Source organism: Hevea brasiliensis, chromosome 1, assembly GCF_030052815.1.
Source record: "Hevea brasiliensis isolate MT/VB/25A 57/8 chromosome 1, ASM3005281v1, whole genome shotgun sequence".
Lineage (NCBI taxonomy): Eukaryota > Viridiplantae > Streptophyta > Magnoliopsida > Malpighiales > Euphorbiaceae > Hevea > Hevea brasiliensis.
In genome coordinates this window covers 28,312,764-28,331,086 of record NC_079493.1, presented here as the reverse complement: position 1 = coordinate 28,331,086, position 18,323 = coordinate 28,312,764, and the positions used below count along the sequence as shown (strand labels likewise).

The 18,323-nt window shown below is 33.2% G+C and overlaps 1 protein-coding gene across 2 annotated transcripts; it reads left to right on the top strand.

Annotated features, from left to right (window-relative positions):
- The first annotated feature begins 407 nt into the window (after positions 1 to 407).
- Positions 408 to 17,278, top strand: LOC110652259 (2-isopropylmalate synthase 2, chloroplastic). Of its 2 annotated transcripts, none has more exons than XR_009148159.1 (12): positions 408 to 1,169; positions 4,144 to 4,357; positions 4,441 to 4,521; positions 5,498 to 5,590; positions 5,690 to 5,776; positions 6,742 to 6,842; positions 8,798 to 8,831; positions 8,939 to 9,013; positions 14,388 to 14,471; positions 14,572 to 14,706; positions 16,265 to 16,339; positions 16,575 to 16,717. XR_009148159.1 is itself a non-coding variant. In XM_058145244.1 (12 exons), exons 1-12 carry the CDS (start codon positions 466 to 468, stop codon positions 16,958 to 16,960), a joined length of 1,887 nt encoding a protein of 628 aa, XP_058001227.1. In that variant the 5' UTR covers positions 412 to 465; the 3' UTR covers positions 16,961 to 17,278. The 2 variants fall into 2 exon arrangements, 1 of the variants encoding a protein (XP_058001227.1); XM_058145244.1 differs by lacking the exon at positions 16,265 to 16,339 and adding an exon at positions 16,825 to 17,278 and having other exon boundaries at positions 412 to 1,169.
- Positions 17,279 to 18,323: the final 1,045 nt, after the last annotated feature.

Below are 18,323 nucleotides of genomic sequence, written 5' to 3'. Positions count from 1 at the left end.
GATTCTTTTGTAAATTTGGTATATTATTGTATATGACAATTCATCTGTAAAATATATGTATTTTATTTATTTATATTTTAATTTATAATAAATTAAATGTGAATTATATAAGAATGAAGAGTTAATCTCGCATTAGTTACAGAATGTATATAAACATGAATTATATAAAATAATAAATTTTATTAAAATTATTATAATTTTAATAATAATTTATTTTTATCACTATTTTATATGCGATTTATCTGTGATAAAAAAAAAAAAAAAGCAAAAGGCTATGGATAGAACTGTTGCGCGCGTGTTTATGGCTCAAAAATTGAAGTAGACTTATTTATTAGCGTGCTGATCCTTCTCACATGAGTGCTAAATATTATATTATATTTATATATTTTATATAAATACATATCAGTTGCCCGTCTTTCAATTTCAAATACTTGTTCTCCTTTTGTTCTCCTTTCTTCTTCTTCAATGGCGTGTATCTCCACACCACCCAAATTCACCGTCTCTCAAATCACTTCGAAATCTCCACCTCTCTCTCCTTTTCTTCTCCACTTCAACTCTAAGCGTTCCCATTTCCCTCGAAATCCTTCATTTTCATCACCCTCTTCAAGTCCCATCATCAAGACCATCATTTCCTGCACCCATTCCTACTCCTCCGCTGCCCCTACTCCTCCCCGTCGCCGCCCTCAGTACATCCCAAACCATATCCCTGACCCTTCCTATGTCCGAATATTTGACACCACTCTCCGCGACGGCGAGCAGTCCCCTGGCGCCACCCTCACCTCTAAGGAAAAGCTCGACATCGCTCGCCAGTTGTCGAAGCTTGGTGTCGACATAATTGAGGCTGGATTCCCTGCTGCCTCCAAGGATGATTTTGAGGCCGTGAAAACGATTGCTAAGGAAGTGGGAAATGCTATCGATGGGGATGGTTATGTGCCGGTGATTTGTGGGTTGTCGAGGTGTAATGAGAAGGACATTAGGACTGCGTGGGAGGCTGTGAAATACGCCAAGAGGCCGAGGATTCATACTTTTATTGCCACAAGTGCGATCCATATGCAGTACAAGTTGAGGAAGAGTAAAGAGGAGGTGTTGGAGATTGCCAGGAATATGGTTAGATTCGCCAGGAGTTTGGGGTGTGATGATGTGGAGTTTAGCCCTGAGGATGCTGGCAGGTTCGAACTTTGAATTTGGAATATTGAAACTTTTTTTTTCACTGAGCCTTTTTATTCTTCTAGAAAATGAAATTGGAATAAAAATCCTGGAATGATCCTATTATTTTTATCCGATTCTCGCCTTTACTTATTCGAAATTAGGTCCAGTATCGAGTCTTCAATTGATTCTCAAAAAATTTAAAATCTAAATTTGAATAGTAATCATGAAATGCGATATTGAGCTACTCATTTCCAGAATATTTATCCCTTTTTCAGGGGAAGCGAATAAATGAGGCATGAACAACTTGAGAGTGAGAACTGATGCATTCTTATCAGTGATGGGAACAGCGACTGAAATAGAGGGTTAACCATTATTTTTTTTTTAATTATTTACTTGAGAATAGATAGAGTTGGTCATGTCCAACATAAGGTATCGAATGGGAAGTGTGATAAGTTAGCGGTGGAAAGAGTGATAGGAGAAGGGGAGACAAAAAATGTTGTGAAGTATAAAAGATTTATAATTTTTAGATATTGATGCGGAATTAGTTTCAAACATGGTTGAATGGTGAAAAGGATTTATATAGCTGCTAATCTCAACTAGTTGTTGTTGTTGAGAATAGATAGCAGGTGAAAGGAAATACATTTACTGGTATCTACTTGAGCCAAATATTCATTTTGATCTGATATGTTTGATATAGAATTCTAGGGATATGTTTATTAATTGCATTTTACTGCAAATGATACATGCTTATTTAAGAGAGAGAGAGAGAGAGAGAGAGAGAGAGAGAGAGAGAGAGCCAAATATTCATTTTGATCTGATATGTTTGATATAGAATTCTAGAGATATGTTTGTTAATTGCATTTACTGCAAATGATACATGCTTATGAGAACCAGAGAGAGAGAGAGAGAGAGAGAACCTTTGAGACTTTTTATTTTTGGGACTACTGTTATACACTGAGAGAGAGAGAGAGAGAGAGAGAACCTTTGAGACTTTTTATTTATGGGACTACTGTTATACACTGAGAGAGAGAGAGAGAGAGAGAGAGAGAGAACCTTTGAGACTTTTTATTTTTGGGAGTACTGTTATACACTAAGAGAGAGAGAGAGAGAGAGAGAGAGAGAGAGAGAGAGAACCTTTGAGACTTTTTATTTTTGGGAGTACTGTTATACACTGAGAGAGAGAGAGAGAGAGAGAGAGAGAGAGAGAGAGAGAGAGAGAGCCTTTGAGACTTTTTATTTTTGGGACTACTGTTATACACTTAGAGAGAGAGAGAGAAAGAGAGAGAGAGAACTTTTGAAACTGTTTATTTTTGGGACAACAATACACTGAGAGAGAGAGAGAGAGAGAGAGAGAGAGAGAGAGAGAGAGAGAGAGAACCTTTGAGACTTTTTATTTTTCTGACTACTGTTATACTCTCTGAGAGAGAGAGAGAGAGGGAGAGAGAGAGAGAGAGAGAGAGAGAGAACCTTTGATACTTTTATTTTTTTGGGACTACTGTTATACACTGAGAGAGAGAGAGAGAGAGAGAGAGAGAGAGAACCTTTGAGACTTTTAATTTTTGGGACTACTGTTATGCACTGAGAGAGAGAGAGAGAGACTCCCCCACTGAAGACACTCTTGAAGGCCCAAGCTTCAGGTTTCAAGAGCAACGTTGAGAGAGAGAGAGAGAGAGAGAGATAGAGAGACTCCCCCACTGAAGACACTCTTGAAGGCCCAAGCTTCAGGTTTCGAGAGCAACGTTGAGAGAGAGAGAGAGAGAGAGAGAGAGAGAGAGAGAGAGAGACTCCCCCACTGAAGACACTCTTGAAGGCCCAAGCTTCAGGTTTCGAGAGCAACGTTGAGAGAGACAGAGAGAGAGAGAGAGAGAGAGTTCCAAAACTCCCCCACTGAAGACACTTCTAAAGGCCCAAGCTTAGGGTTTGAGAGAGGGAGAGAGACAGACAGAGAGAGAGAGAGAGGGTGAAGACACTCCTGAAGGCCCGAGTTTCAGGTTTGAGAGAGAGAGAGAGAGAGAGAGAGAGAGTTGAGAACTTTTTGTTTTTGGGAGTCATACATGCACTTATCCAGTGAAGGAACCTTACATATTGCTAATTTGCTCAAAAGTGTTTGCTAACTTGTTGATGTCTAACCAAAACAATATTTGCAATTGCCGAAAATGGCTAGAGACTGATAACATTCTTTTCCATCATTTTTGAGCCTTACAAATTTTCTGGCCTTAGTTCATTGATTTTTGAGCAATCAATTGATACTTGATGTGTCTTTGTTGTGATGCCATGGCAGTGCGCTTGACACTACTTTCGTTTTACTGGAAGTCTGAATTGTGTTCTTCAACCACATTTGTTTAGGGTCAGCCGCATGGAAATACTTGTCTGCATTTCCATGCAAAAGGATATCAATATAATGTTCTTTTTAACAACTTTGGATTTTGAAACTAGGCAAAGTTGTTAACAAAGATCATCTGTATTTTCATTGATCAATCCAATCTAGTCTTCCATGAGCCAAGAGATGGTGAAAAGGAAAAAGCTTTATGCTGCTAAAATCTGTATTTTCAATTGATTCAATTAGTTTAAGAAAGTTGGCATTGTGATGATACACAATCATAAAATCTCTAAAATTTTTATTTCTATATTTTTTCCTAAAATAGGTACTCCTAGAATCTTTAGGAGTATATTCTGCATCACATTGATTTTGTTGTTATATGCTAGTTCTCATTTTTTATGATTCTTCATAAGGATTGTCAAAGAGCAATGATTATTTCCCATAGGTTTTTTCGTAATTCAACATCTTAAAAATTTCTTTTTGGATGCTTGTTCCTTTTTAATAGTAATTAATGAGCTAATGATTTATATTTTATTGTTATATGATCGAATGTTATGTTGAATGACTGGAAAGTCTTAAAGTGTCACAAAGTCCTTTTTAGAAATTTTAGGATATGCTTGCTCACCTGTTTTCTTATGACTGATGGTCTCTTGTTTTTCTGGATCCCTTGCCAGATCTGACAGAGAGTTCTTGTATCAGATCTTGGGTGAAGTTATCAAGGCTGGTGCAACAACTCTGAACATACCTGATACTGTTGGCATAACATTGCCTAGTGAATTTGGACAGTTGATAGCTGAAATAAAAGCCAATACCCCTGGAATAGAAAATGTCATCATTTCAACACACTGCCAAAATGATCTTGGACTTTCCACAGCTAACACCTTAGCAGTATGTCATTGTTCTTTCTATTCTACTTAATGCATGTTGGGCTGGAACCTAAGTGCGCACATCCTTGCTTTTACTTAATTCAGGGAGCATATGCAGGCGCAAGACAACTTGAAGTAACAATCAATGGCATTGGTGAAAGAGCTGGAAATGCTTCATTGGAGGAGGTGAGCCTATTATATGCATGATTGTGAATGCTCCTATAACATGGCATTTTTGTCTTTTAGTTGATAAAAATGAAGCTTTAAGCTTCTGAAATGCTTCATAAGGTAGTTTACCAACTCTCTGTGGTAACAAAGGTTGAAACTTTTATAGGGTAGTTATTGGCCATGCTTCTTTCTGAAATTGGTTCTTAAAGAAAAAAAAAAAAATCTAATTTTGGCCTACTGTTGCCCTTTAAAATTGAAGGAATTTAATTTTTAGCAATTGAATTACCTGGAAGACACACTTCTTTAAACTTATTTATCAGAACAATTAGAAAGATGTGATTCATCTTTTTATCTAAAAGATCACCATTAATTAATTATTTCACTCTAAAGATTGCCCTTTCCTACCTTGCCTGCCAAAAACTACTCTTGGAGGTAGTCAAAATATCCCAAAATGAACTTGGACTTAAAAGTTCTAGTCCTGGATTGCAACTACAGGTGACAATAAACTTCTGGGAATATGCAATAGCAATTAATTGGCAAACTTGTTTTGGAATTTGTAGAATTAGCCAACTCCAACTCTCCTTTCTGCCCTAATCTCCCCTCTTGTTTCGGTTTTTTTAAAGGGCATTTTTAGAATTTTTGGTATTTAATGAATGGACTTTACTGTTATATTGATTGTTGCATAGAAATAGCTTGTTCTTTCTGCACAATGTGTGTGCTTCCTTGATTTCATGCATTGTTTCTTTGAATACACAACCTACTTACTAAGCTTGTATATATGTGATGTTGAGCTTTACTTGCGTTTCTGCAGTACCACCAAATTTCTAAAAGCAATGCTACTCGGACTTCACTTCTTTGAATTTTCAGCTTTGTTGAAGCATTTTTTTTTGTTCATTGTTCTTCATATCATATCCTTGCTTCTTTAATTGTTTTTCACTATTTTCTTTGTATTTGTGTTTTCGTTTTCTTATGTTTGTTTTAACTACTAATGTAGGTTGTAATGGCCATCAAATGTCGTGGAGAGCATGTTTTAGGAGGTCTTTATACTGGAATCAATCCTAAACGCATCACTATGGCAAGCAAGATGGTATAACTATGAGCTTTTTTTTGCATGTCCAGAATATGTTTTTTCTTTATCAACTGTTGTTTGTTTTTATCATACTTATTACTTGCAATGATTATTCAGGTAGAAGAGTACACTGGATTGCATTTGCAGCCGCACAAGGCTATTGTTGGAGCTAATGCTTTTGCTCATGAAAGTGGCATACATCAGGTTGGTACTAATAAACTCCAAACACTAAGCGTCTATTGTGTTTACCGCTTACCTTTATGATTATACAATTGGTTTGCGTTAGACCTTTGTTGCGAAACCATTTATATGCTGTTTAGGTGCCTTTTTACTTATGAAGTATATTTATGTCGCAGTTAGTTTTATTAAATCCTATGACCGGCTTGTTCTTTTGCTAAAGACCTTATGTCCAAATATGGCAGTTGAATTTTTCTATGGGGTTGGGAATTGTTGGAAATTTGAGATGGTGATCATTGCTTGAGCTTATGAAATGATTGAGAGGGATTCCTATTATAGCAAGATATTTTAGTCTTTTGACAATTTCAAACTCTGCAAAGTAATGTAGATGTTGACAAATCATGCTTTTGTCTTCATAGCATGGAAATTTGCCTTAATAAGGGGCTCAATATTTTAACCTTCATTATTGTTTTTCTTTCTCTTATTCATTTTATGAATACACTTGCTTCATTTGCTTTTGAAGGTTGCATAAATGTATTCTTTGGATTTGTTTGGTATTAAGGTTGAAACTTGCTTTTTTGAAGAGAAAATTTGTAGATGTTATAAAAAGCAATTTGAAACTACTGTTTATCCATTGTGGAGTTTTTTGTACCCAAACATGTTAAATTTACCTTAAAAACAAATTTTAATAACATTTTTTAACAATTGTTCTAGCAACAATGCTATATAGACCTTTCACAATATGTAGATTTCTAGTAATATATCATTTGTAGTTAGAAGTGCTTGCATTGGATATCTTGGCCCATTTGTTTCGCATTACATGGGTTTGCCTTATAGACCATGCATTTTGGGGAAACATCTCCTAATTGATAATGGTATCTTTGAATCATTCCTTTTTGACTTTAGCTTTAATATATATATATATATATATATATATATATATATATATATATATATATATATATATATATATATATATGTTGATTTTCTAGGATGGAATGCTAAAACATAAAGGTACGTATGAGATTATGTCTCCTGAAGATATTGGGCTTGAACGATCTAATAATGCTGGGATTGTCCTTGGAAAACTCAGGTATTAATCTTCTTTGTTATGATAGATCAATTTATTATGTCTTCTTAACTTCTTATGCATTTCTTAGACAAAATTTGGTGATCAAATTGAAAGCAAATAAACATTTATTATTTGTATTGCTTATTGATCAAGTTATGAGGATTTAACCCAAAATCGTTTAGAGTGGAGAAAGCGAATCCATATAGCCGATCCCAAATTTTTGAGATAAAGACTTAGTTGAGTCTTGAGTCTCATTGATCAAGTTATGAGAATGAACTGAAGTTGAACTTTATAGGTGGTACTAGTAGACATTTAGCAAGATTGAAATTTCATATAGGACTAGCTAAACATAAAGACTAGCTAGTGATATTGAAACGGGGAAAAGAAAAAGGTAATTCCTTGGATTCATGGATTTTAGAATTTATATGTATAAGATCGAACACCATATTTGGTTCTCTAAGCGCTTAAACATTAGTTGCTAGCTTTTTAATATTTGGTCCTACATTGTTTATAGCATGATTTTGTTAGAGGCAATTAAAGCGACTATCAACGATAGGGGTGTGCGGCTTCAATTTGGGGTTTGCCTATAAATTGGAACCAAAATATAATTTGGATACGGTTTTGGTTCAGTATAGTTATGGTTTGGTATGGTTTCAGTTTGATTCTTCGATGCTTTAGTTTTGATTTGGTTTGATTCTCAGTACTTTGGTTTCGGTTCGGATTTTGGTTTTTAAAATGAATTTATGCAATTGTTGTCATGAAAAGCTATATTTAAATTGCCATGTAAGCTTAAAAGTTGGTTGTTAGCTATTTTTTAATTATATAATTTTTAACTATAAGGTAAATATATAATTAAGAATTAAGCATATTATATAATATACTAATATAGTTATAATTAAGAATTATAAGGTGATTTAATGTATTTATTACTAAAATTAATAAGAAAAATGTAGATAAATGTAAATATATATAATTATATTGAAAGTATCTTTAAAAAATCATAGAAAAACATATGTATAAAATCGATTTTCTATTTTCGATTTGGTTCCAATTCGATTAGGGTCAAGTACGACTTCAGTAAATTCTTAGTTAATAACCAGAACCAAACTAAAATAATAAAATAAGTTTAGTTTTGTATATTTCTGATTGGTATGGTTCTTCGGCTCAATTTGAGACCTCTAAGAACCTTGCATGCTCCTAATTAGTGTAAATTCATTTGTAGTAGCCTTGATTTACTGGAGGGACTTTTGCACATGCTACATTCCTCATGGATTGGTGGCCATAGTTTCTTTGAGACATGAGTACAAGTTTGTGAGAGTGCTTATAGTATTAATGTTATCATTACTGGTTCTTGGTTTGACATGGGTCTTGTATGGTTTCGGTTTGATTCTTAGTGAAGAATTAAAATCGAATCAAAACAGTAAAATAAGTTAAGTTCAGTATGGTACTGATCGATTTGGTACGGTTGTTCGACTCAATTCAGGACCCTTAAGAGCCGTGTGCACCCCTAATCATCGTAAATTCATTTGTCGTAGCTTTGATTGACAAGAGGGACTCTTGCACAAGCTACATTCGTCATGGAGTGGTGGACATAGTTTCTATGAGACATGAGTGTTTCTATGAGACATGAGTACTAAACTATGTGAATGCATTTGGTATGAACTCTTGTCATTATTAGAGGAAGAGATTCCCCAAAGCAACTATTTGTTATGCTTCAACAAATTAATAGGCTTCTAATTTAGCTGATTTGTTTGCATCTACATGAGGAATAAATAATATCTACCCACTTATAGAAAAGAAGATACATTTTTTTTTTTTTTTGATACATGTTACTTTTTTGTATTTTATGTTTAATTATTATAGATGCTATTACTGATTTTTGTTGGTTACTACATCATATGTTCTTTAGCCTCCACAAATTCAATTTAATGATTTTCTTTTACTTTTTTGCCCCTTTTGACCTTTTTATGGTATAGTGGCCGCCATGCTTTAAAAGATCGATTAAAAGAGGTAAATGAATATTCACACACTTGAGAATTGATTAATTACCATTTTGTTTGCTCTGTGCTTTAACCATTTGCTATTCTTTAACCATTTGCCATTTTTGCTTCTTTCAGCTTGGCTATGAATTGAATGATGAGCAACTCGGCAACATCTTTTGGCGTTTCAAGGCAATAGCTGAACAAAAAAAGGTGAAGATGAACCATTGATACTTTTTAGCTTATTTCACTTGTAGTTATTGAACTTATCACTTATTTTAGCGTGATTTCAAATTTCTATTTGCATTTCAAAATTTCTCTATTTCAATGTTGCTTCTATCATAGTTGTTAAATGCATGCCTCAGGCGCAAGGGGCATAGCTCTCAATGCCTCAACCTTGAAAGGCAAGCAACCTTCACAGGTGTGCCCCATTTTGTTAAGGTTTGTGTCTCTAGCAAAGTGCAAGGTGAGCGCCAATGGTGAATCTAGGATTTGAAATGAATGGGGGTAATCTCTCAAAGGAAAAATATTCTTTTATATATATGAGTCTATTTTATTTGAACTTCAAAATAAAAAATATAATGAAAATAAAAATTAAGAAAATGATAATAAAATGAATATTTTTTCAAGGTGTTTGGTTCAATAAAGAATAGGAATTCAATCATTTTAAGTGTTTGTTCTTATTGAGTACTAGAATCAAAATTAATATTAATATGGGAATTTCAATTGAATTATATATCATTCATGCTTGATAAAAACTTATATTTAGAAATTCATTTATTATTACTTCTTAAAATATCCTCAACAATAAAATGATAATATTTTCTATTAATTCGACTATTAAATAATTGATTTTTGACTATTAGACTAAGGACTTGAGACTACAATATTTTTTGTCAAGTTGTTTGATTTCCAAACTATTAATTTAATTATCAAACTAAATGTTCATTTTGATTCCACTTTAAAATCAAAATTGATTAATGGAACAATAGGGCGGAATTATAATTAATATAATTACTAATTACAGTATAACAAATGAAAATCTAGCTAAAAAAATTTAAATGTAAGAATTATACTGCCACGATTTTTAATAATTCTAGGAACCAAATATAACAACAATAATTTACGCAATTACAATAACCATAAAATCTAAGAAAAACCTATCATAAGCAGGGCAGAATTAGAATCTTGGCTTTGGAAGAGGGAGGGGGGGGGGGGGGGGGGGTGTGGAGGGGGGAGGAAATAAATACTAAAAAGAAACTAAATGAAATTTTGGCAAAAATATAAAATATTAAGGGATTAAAATTAGATAATATAAAAATCTAAATGAAATTGACATATATTGAAGGGGCAAACAATAATTTCTTTAAAAAATACACTAAAATTTACAGGTTAATTTATCATTTTATTTATTTATTTATTTTTTTTTTTGGGGGGGGGGGCGTTATTAATTTTTTGAAAAATATACTAAAATTTATAAGTAAAATTTTAGGAGTACCACAGCCCCTCACCCTTGCATCTAGTTTCAGCCCTATCTATTAGAATCATAATAATATGATTTAATAATATAGTCTTTAATAATTCTAATAATCAATGATAACTACAATAAATTACTCTATCATTAAAATTACTTTGATTTAGGATACAAAACCGTATTTAGGATTAATGCCTGTACAACATTTCACGAAAATTTCAACAAAATTCTCTCAATTATTACATAGAGATTAACTTGTATATATCTATACACACACGTACACAAAGTAATATATGTTAAAGGAATATAAACAAGATTAAAGTTCATTACAAAGAAAGAGGCTAAAGTTATGTTTGTCAGCATAATACTAAAATTCCTTTAATTTTGAAATGAGATTGATTTATTCCTAAAGCTTATTGATATAAGTTGATTTTCCTATTTTAGATTTTATATAACCTATTTTTTATGAGTTGACATTTCAATTTATAGAACAGGAGGTATTTGCATGGTTTGATTTTCACATTGGAGATATATCTCAAACTGAACTAAAATATTATAACCAGTGGTGAAAGCTAAGAATTTTAGTTTGGAGGGGTCAATCACAATATAATTTTTTTTAATTTGTTTCTATTTAAAAGTTTTTCTAAGACAATTTCATGTAAACTATAAATGAAATTGAAAAATTTAAAGAATTTATTTGTTACTGTAATGTAGGTGGATATGAGGCTTATTCAAAATTAAAGATTTTATTTTTAATGCAAGTTATCAAGTGATAATTAAGATAATTATTGTGAGATTTTATGGGATAAGTATTAATTAATTAATTATAAGTATAAATATAATAAAATTCATTTCCTTAAAAATATTTTATATAATAAAGTATTTATTTGAAAACAAAATTGAAATTCTATATGTAAACATTTTACTAAAAATAAATATTTCGAAAGAGTTAATTATAGACAAATTTATTACATATAAATCTTAATTTTTATATATAATTAAAAAAATATTTTGATTTTTTTTTTTGGGGGGGGGGGGTTGTGGCCTCTTAAGGGCTTTGACCCTGATTACAACCGAATGAAAGCTAATGTATCCTGGTTTAATTTGGTTCCAGTAAAACATATAATATATACAACAATACAACAACAACAACCAAATTAGTTGGGGTTAGCTATGTTAATCTTTTTTCTCCATTCAGCTCTGTTTGAGATAAATTTTGCGTCAATATTTAAAAATTGTAAATTTTGTCATTATCGCCCTCCACATGGAGGCCAATGGTATGTGGATACAGATGGCATCAAAAATTAGAGAAGTAGCTAGAAAAGTACTTGGATAGTCTAGAGGACATGGACCACCCTCAAAAGAGAGATGGTGGTAGAATGAGGAAGTACAAAAGGCAGTGAAGAGAAAGAGGGAATGGTATAAGAAATTACCTAAGTGTGATAATAATGAGACGTATGAACAGTACAAGATAGTAAAGAAAGAGACAAAAAAGGCAGTTAGTCAAGCAAGAGCGCAGGCTTTTGAAAAGTTATATGAGAAACTTGAAATTAAAGAAGGGGAGAGATATTTATAGATTAGCAAGGAGGAGAGAAAAGAAATGCCAAGATCTCAATCAAGTTAGGTGCATTAAGGATAAATAAGGAAAAGTGTTGGTGAAAGATAAGGACTGTTATGGAAAGTCAATCACTATATTATTTCTCTGTATATTCTGTAGTCTATATTCCTATTTAGGATTTCTTATTTAGGATTTCTTCCTAATTAGTAGAACACAATTATAGGAATCAATTGTATATATATACCCATGTACAGATTAATTGAAATTAAGGAGAATCATCTCTTTCTACATGGTATTAGAGCAGGTCATCTATCTAGGTGACTATTTGTTCTCACCACCCAGCTCTAGAGAGACCTTGGCCGCCTACCGGCCGTCCCCTCTGATACGAGCGCCGGAATCCAAGCGCATGAGGCTCACGCGCCCAACTCAGGTTCTCGCCGTTTCTTCACTCACCGGCGCATGGAGGCGACTGCTGGTCGTTTCGACTCCGATCAGCATCTCCGGTGTCGCCTCAACCCCCTCATTTCACCATTGTGTGTTGTTGCCTGATCCAGTATACCATTAAAGGACTTCTGAGGTTTGGCTCTCAAATCCTATTTTGGTATTTGCTTGATTTGTGACATAGGAATCTTGTTAGGCTAAGAGGATGGTGTGTTCATGAAGTCCGGTTGATTTTGGTTTGTGACTACGTGCCCAACTGCAACCTTGTCATGGTGCTTTTCAGAAGGGTAGAAAACTTGATAGCAACACTGCTTAATTGGGAGAGAAGGAAAATAATTGGTGGCCTAGCTGCTGTATTTTATTAAATTCATGAACAATTGGAGATTCAGATCATTCATCGAGATGTAAAGATAAGCAATGTGATGCTTGACTCCCATTATAATGCTCAGCTGGGCAACTTTAGGTTGGCACAGTGTTGGGAGCATGAGTTCCAAATCAAGATGCCTTCAATGAGAAACTGCTATTTCACTTAGCAGAGAAACTGCTATTTCCATAAAAGAAGTGTTGTTATTAATCTAATGTTTTCAGCTTTGGGATTATTATGTTAGAGGTGGTGTCTAGAGGGCAAGCTATGGGTTCATTGACTAGGGTGTAGTATGGACCCTTTTTTTTTTTAAGTTTTTCCTTATTTTTTAAAATAATAAAATATATGATTTATAAAAAAAGCAATGAATAGCGACTATTGTTTAATAAAAGTGTAATTTATAAATTTTTATTAATTATAATAATTAGAGGACTAGTTAAATCTTAGCGCCCCCTCCCCAATATTTAATCTTGCGTCCACCCAACTAGACATCCATTTTAATATTTGTATCTTTGCCACACTCATCTTGTAGATATGTTGTCCCTTAGATGCCCAATATTCACTCCCATATACCAAAGCTAACCTGATCACAATTATATAAAACTTAACTTCGTTAGGGATCTTACGATCGCATAAAACACCTGTTGCACTCTTCCATTTCATCCATCTTGTTTTCATCCTACGAGAATCATCCTCATTTATTACTTCATTCTTTTGAATGATAGAACCTAAATATTTAAATTAACTACATTTTGGCTCCAAAATTCCATCCAATTGAACCTCCCTTTCATTTCTTCACTGAGTGCTAAACTCGCAATATACATATTTTGTCATACTTCTAATTAGCCTAAAGCTCTTATTCTCAATAATCTTTCTCCACAACTCCAACTTTAATAAACTTTTTCACTTATTTTATCTACTAAGACAATATTATGTGCAAATAAGGTGCACCGTGGCACATCATATTGAATATAATTGTTTAGCCATAACTAAGCAAACAAATATGGACTCAAAGCTAATCCCTGATGTAAACCCACTGTTATGGATAACTTGTCCGTATCATCTTCTATTGTTTTCACACTTGTAATCGCTCCCTCATATGTGTTCTTAATGACATTTGTATATTTGAGATTGACTTTTTTGTTCTAGCACACACCAATGAACTTCTCTCGGTATCAAAGCTATTGTCTAAATTACATACACCTTCTATCAATAGCTTCCTTAAAAGCTATTTGGTTTGCGCCTTGTATGTTCCTGGCATGACTAGCTTTTTTGCTCACACTCGTCTATGATGTGGGAACCATTGCTTATATGATCCGACACACTCAAGAGGCGGTATGCTAAAATCTCTTGCTCGTTTAGCACTAAACTCAAGTGTCGATATAGCGCATGCCTAAGTGGGCATGTCCTCAAGTTTATATCAAAAAGATCCGTACTCATGAGAATTGATTTAGTTTTACATTGGTTGTCAACCTACCACAACCTTCCTCCTTTCCCCAAGCTTGAGACCGACTATGCTTTGTTAAGCTCGTATAGGCAGAGTTAAAAACATATAATATATAATGTCTGTAAAATCCAAAAAGAATATTATAAACAAAATATATAGAAGTATAGTAATTAAAATTGTTGGTTGAATTTGTGGTGTAGCAAGCAATACCTGAGTTGGTCTTTTTTCTGGTTTAATTATTGGTTTTTCTGGTTGTTTTGTTGAGATGCTTTTGTTGATTCTGTTGATTTGCTCATGTTCTAGAGGGTTACTGATGCGGATTTGATAGCATTGGTGTCAGATGAAGTTTTTCAGCCAGAAATTGTGTGGAAGCTTTGTGATCTGCAGGTTCGTTTGAAATTTTGTCTCATTTGTTTTGTTCATGCTGCGGATTTATTTTAATTCTCTTTTATTGTTAATGTTCAACTGAAATGAACTTCATAAATAGGTTACTTGTGGAACACTTGGTCTCTCTACTGCAACAGTTAAACTCATTGATGCTAATGGTGAAGAGCACACTGCATGCTCTGTTGGATCTGGGCCAGTAGATGCAGGATACAAGGCTGTTGATCTCATTGTGAAGGTGCAATTCGAATTTACTTGCTAGAATGCTCCATTGACTTTAAAATGATTGTCCAAAAACTTTAATGAGCAGTTAACTAGGTGACAGTTGCAGGTCAGATAATGCTGCTGCAAGTCCTTATTCAAAGCAAGGTTTAATGAGTTCTCAGGATTATAATTAAGGTTTATGGTTTGACCTAGGATATAGTTTGTAAATTGAAAGCTCAGGTGTAGGATCTTGGAAAATTCATTTCCATCTTCAGAATCTGGCCATGGTTTCGTACAATGCAAACAAAAGTAGGTTTTGTGTTCAACTTTGTGTGCGTGTGTAAAGAGTAAAATCGATGGATATGTTTGATAAAAAAGGTTCGATGGATATGTTTGATAAAAAAGGTTTAGTTATCATTAGGCGGATTAAAGTTAATCTATGGGCTGTGGATTGCAGAGTTGTTGGAATGAGGAGATATTTCTGGTCTGAGTGATATGGACAAAACTAAATGGGAAGAGAAGATTTAAGGGTTGCATAAGATCTGAGTAATATGGCTTCTGTTTAAAGATTTAGTTGAGTGGGTCCAGTACTTATTCTGCAGAACACAAACTAGATATGCTGCTGGTACTGCTTACTCAAGAGAAAAACAGAGGCTAAAGAAGTGTAAAATATGACTCAATATTGACTAATAAAGATTGATCAAGTGCTCATCCCAAATAGGTCCCTCCTCAATTATTTTAAAATTTAGTTATAAATTTGACTGATCCTAAAGCTTACTCTTTGTTGAGCTTTGAATTGTTTGCCTTACAGGTTTGTTTTTTAGGCCCTAGTCTGGGAAAGGGAAATTTTGGTTAAATTATTTGTGGTGATAGTGATGCAAGGAGAAATCAGCTCAAACTTCAGCTCAAGTGCTTTGGCAGGAATGTCAGTTACGACAATTAATAAGCTGGCTGTTAGTTGCTATAGTAGTTAGGAAAAGTTACAGATTGTGTTGGAATAGCAAGTGATCATATTGAGAGCAATAATCAGCAGTAGCAATATAATCTGGAATGTATAGAATCCAATCAGTTGAAAACAACAGAATTCAGTTGCTTTTTCTGTCTTATTTTCTCTCCGTACTTGTTTGAACTTCTCTTTTCCTCTATTTCCAGTTACCTGAAAGAAGAAAGATACAAGATTTACTTGTATTGGATAGTTATGTTCAACAAACCTAGAATGTAGTATACCCCATTGTTTTAGATAGTTATTCAAAGGAAAATAAGCTTAGCATTACCGTTACAGCCATTATATAACGGATTTTTAAAATTACAGTTGTAAAGGCCATCACAACTGTTATGTAAAGGTAATGGCCCTTACCAACTGTTAAGTAAAGGCTGTTATTTTCTTGGCAGAGAATCTTTGGGTTTTTTTGATTAATACTAATGATTGGATGGATTTGATATCTTTATTTAATATATTTATGCTTATAATTTAGTTGTATATCTTGTTTTAATTATATCTTTAAATATCTATTCATTTTATGAACTTTGCAAATTTTATAAAAAAATTTGCGTAGCGATAGGCCGTTATTGTTACATTATGACCATCACAGGCTTGTTTCCGTTATCCGTGATAACGACTGCGATTACAACTGCGATTACAACCGCGACCGCGATTTAAAGCCATGGTATACCTGCAATGCTTGTATTGAGGATTAAAATATTTTCAGGTTAACATGTCACAGAAATTTGTAGTGTGCTGTAATTTATGCACTTAATTTTGTTACTGGTGATGAATTTGTTGTATTTGACAACTTTTCCCACTTTATTTAAACATTTGTTCTGCTTTTTTTTTTTTTTTTTTTTTAGTGAAGCAATTGTAATTTAAGTGGTGCTTTTGTGTCTGCTTCACTGTGCTTGCAGGAACCTGTTGAACTTCTTGAATACTCCATGAATGCTGTTACAGAAGGCATAGATGCAATAGCCACTACCCGTGTTGTAATTCGTGGAGAGAACATTCACACTACTCTTGCTTTAACAGGCGAACCACTAATACGTTCATTTAGGTATGTTACCTGGCTTAACCTTGCTTTAAGTTAGCATATCTACTTTCAACTTCCCTTTCAGATCATAAAATCATTTTATTTTATTTATTTATTTTTTTTTTTGCTAGTGGATCCGGTGCTGGAATGGATATTGTTGTTTCCAGTGTGAAGGCCTACATTGGTGCATTAAATAAGATGCTAGCGTTTAAGCGGCGGTTGCCAAGAGTCAGCGTTTCTACAGATATGACCCCTGTATCCGCATGAAGAAGCTTGAGAACAAGTTTGATGCATATCAATAACACCTTATTGATCATGTGAAAAATAGGGAGTAGAGGTGCTTTAATGTAAAAGGGCAAGAAAAAAAATTGTCTATAATTCTGGAACTTAATCTGAAATTGGCTATTGTTTTTGAAGAAAGTTATGTTGACTTGAGAATGGATGGATTTTTAGATCAAAAGTGAGTGAAAGTTTTATATCAATACTCTATTGTTGTGCCCATAATTCTGACCATTATTCAGCTGGATAGGAGAGACTCAAAGCCTCCAGCATTTGATGGGAAGCTGAACTTCTGTTTGTATGGCCTACTGCTGAAAGATTTGAATGAGTCTATGCGTATGGTAGAATTGTACCTTTCTTTTTGTTATATTAGGGACAGGCAATAATGGTGGATTATTTGTTTATTTTAGTGTAGCTTTTAATTTTGTTTTTAAGTCTGCCTGTCGAAAAAGCCAAACTTTTACATTAGTTGTTAATTTTGATTTTTTTTTTGTCAATTTTGGCAAATTTCAAAATTTAGTGTTTATTTTTGTTAGTGATTTGAGGGGTTGATGTGGCAGATGATGTAGATAAAATATTATTATTTTAAATAGTGTTATTGATTTGGTAGATGATGTGGTGGTTGACTAAAACATTGTTATTGACGTGGTAACTAATGTAATAAAATATTATTATTTTATATATTTTTAATAATGTAGCATATACTTTAATAATTAAAAAAGTTAAATATTTTTTATTTTTGTCAATTTTAGCCGATTCTTTTTTGATGGGAGGAGAGACAAGGAGAGGTGGCTGAAGGGTGAAAGAGAGATGTTCTCTTTCTAAAAAATATTGTGTTCCTTAGTAAAATAAAAAATAATTCATTATTTTTTAGAGAGGGGACCTTTATTCCTCATCCTCCACCCATCTCTCTCCGTGTATATGTCTCTCTTTGTATTTCTCTCTATGTCAATTTTTGTCTCTCTCTGTTTCTCTCTTTCTTTAAAAAAATAAATAAATTATTATTTAAAAATATAATTTGAAAATGATAAATTATACTAATAAAATATTTTTATTAAAGAGAGAGAGGTAGTGGAATGTAAAAGAGAAATGTCATTTATTTAAAAAATAGTCATGTTTCTCTCTGTCTGTCTTTTGTGTCTCTCTATCTCTCTCTATGTTATTTTTAAGAGAGAGGACCTCTCTCTTGACATTTCATCCACTCTCTCTCTTTAATAAAAATAGTTCATTAGTATAATTTATTATTGTTAAATTATATTTTAAAAAAAAATTATTATTGTTTTAAAGAGAGAGAGTTGGCTCTCTCTAAAAAAATAAATTACTTTTTATTATGCTAAGTAATATAATTATT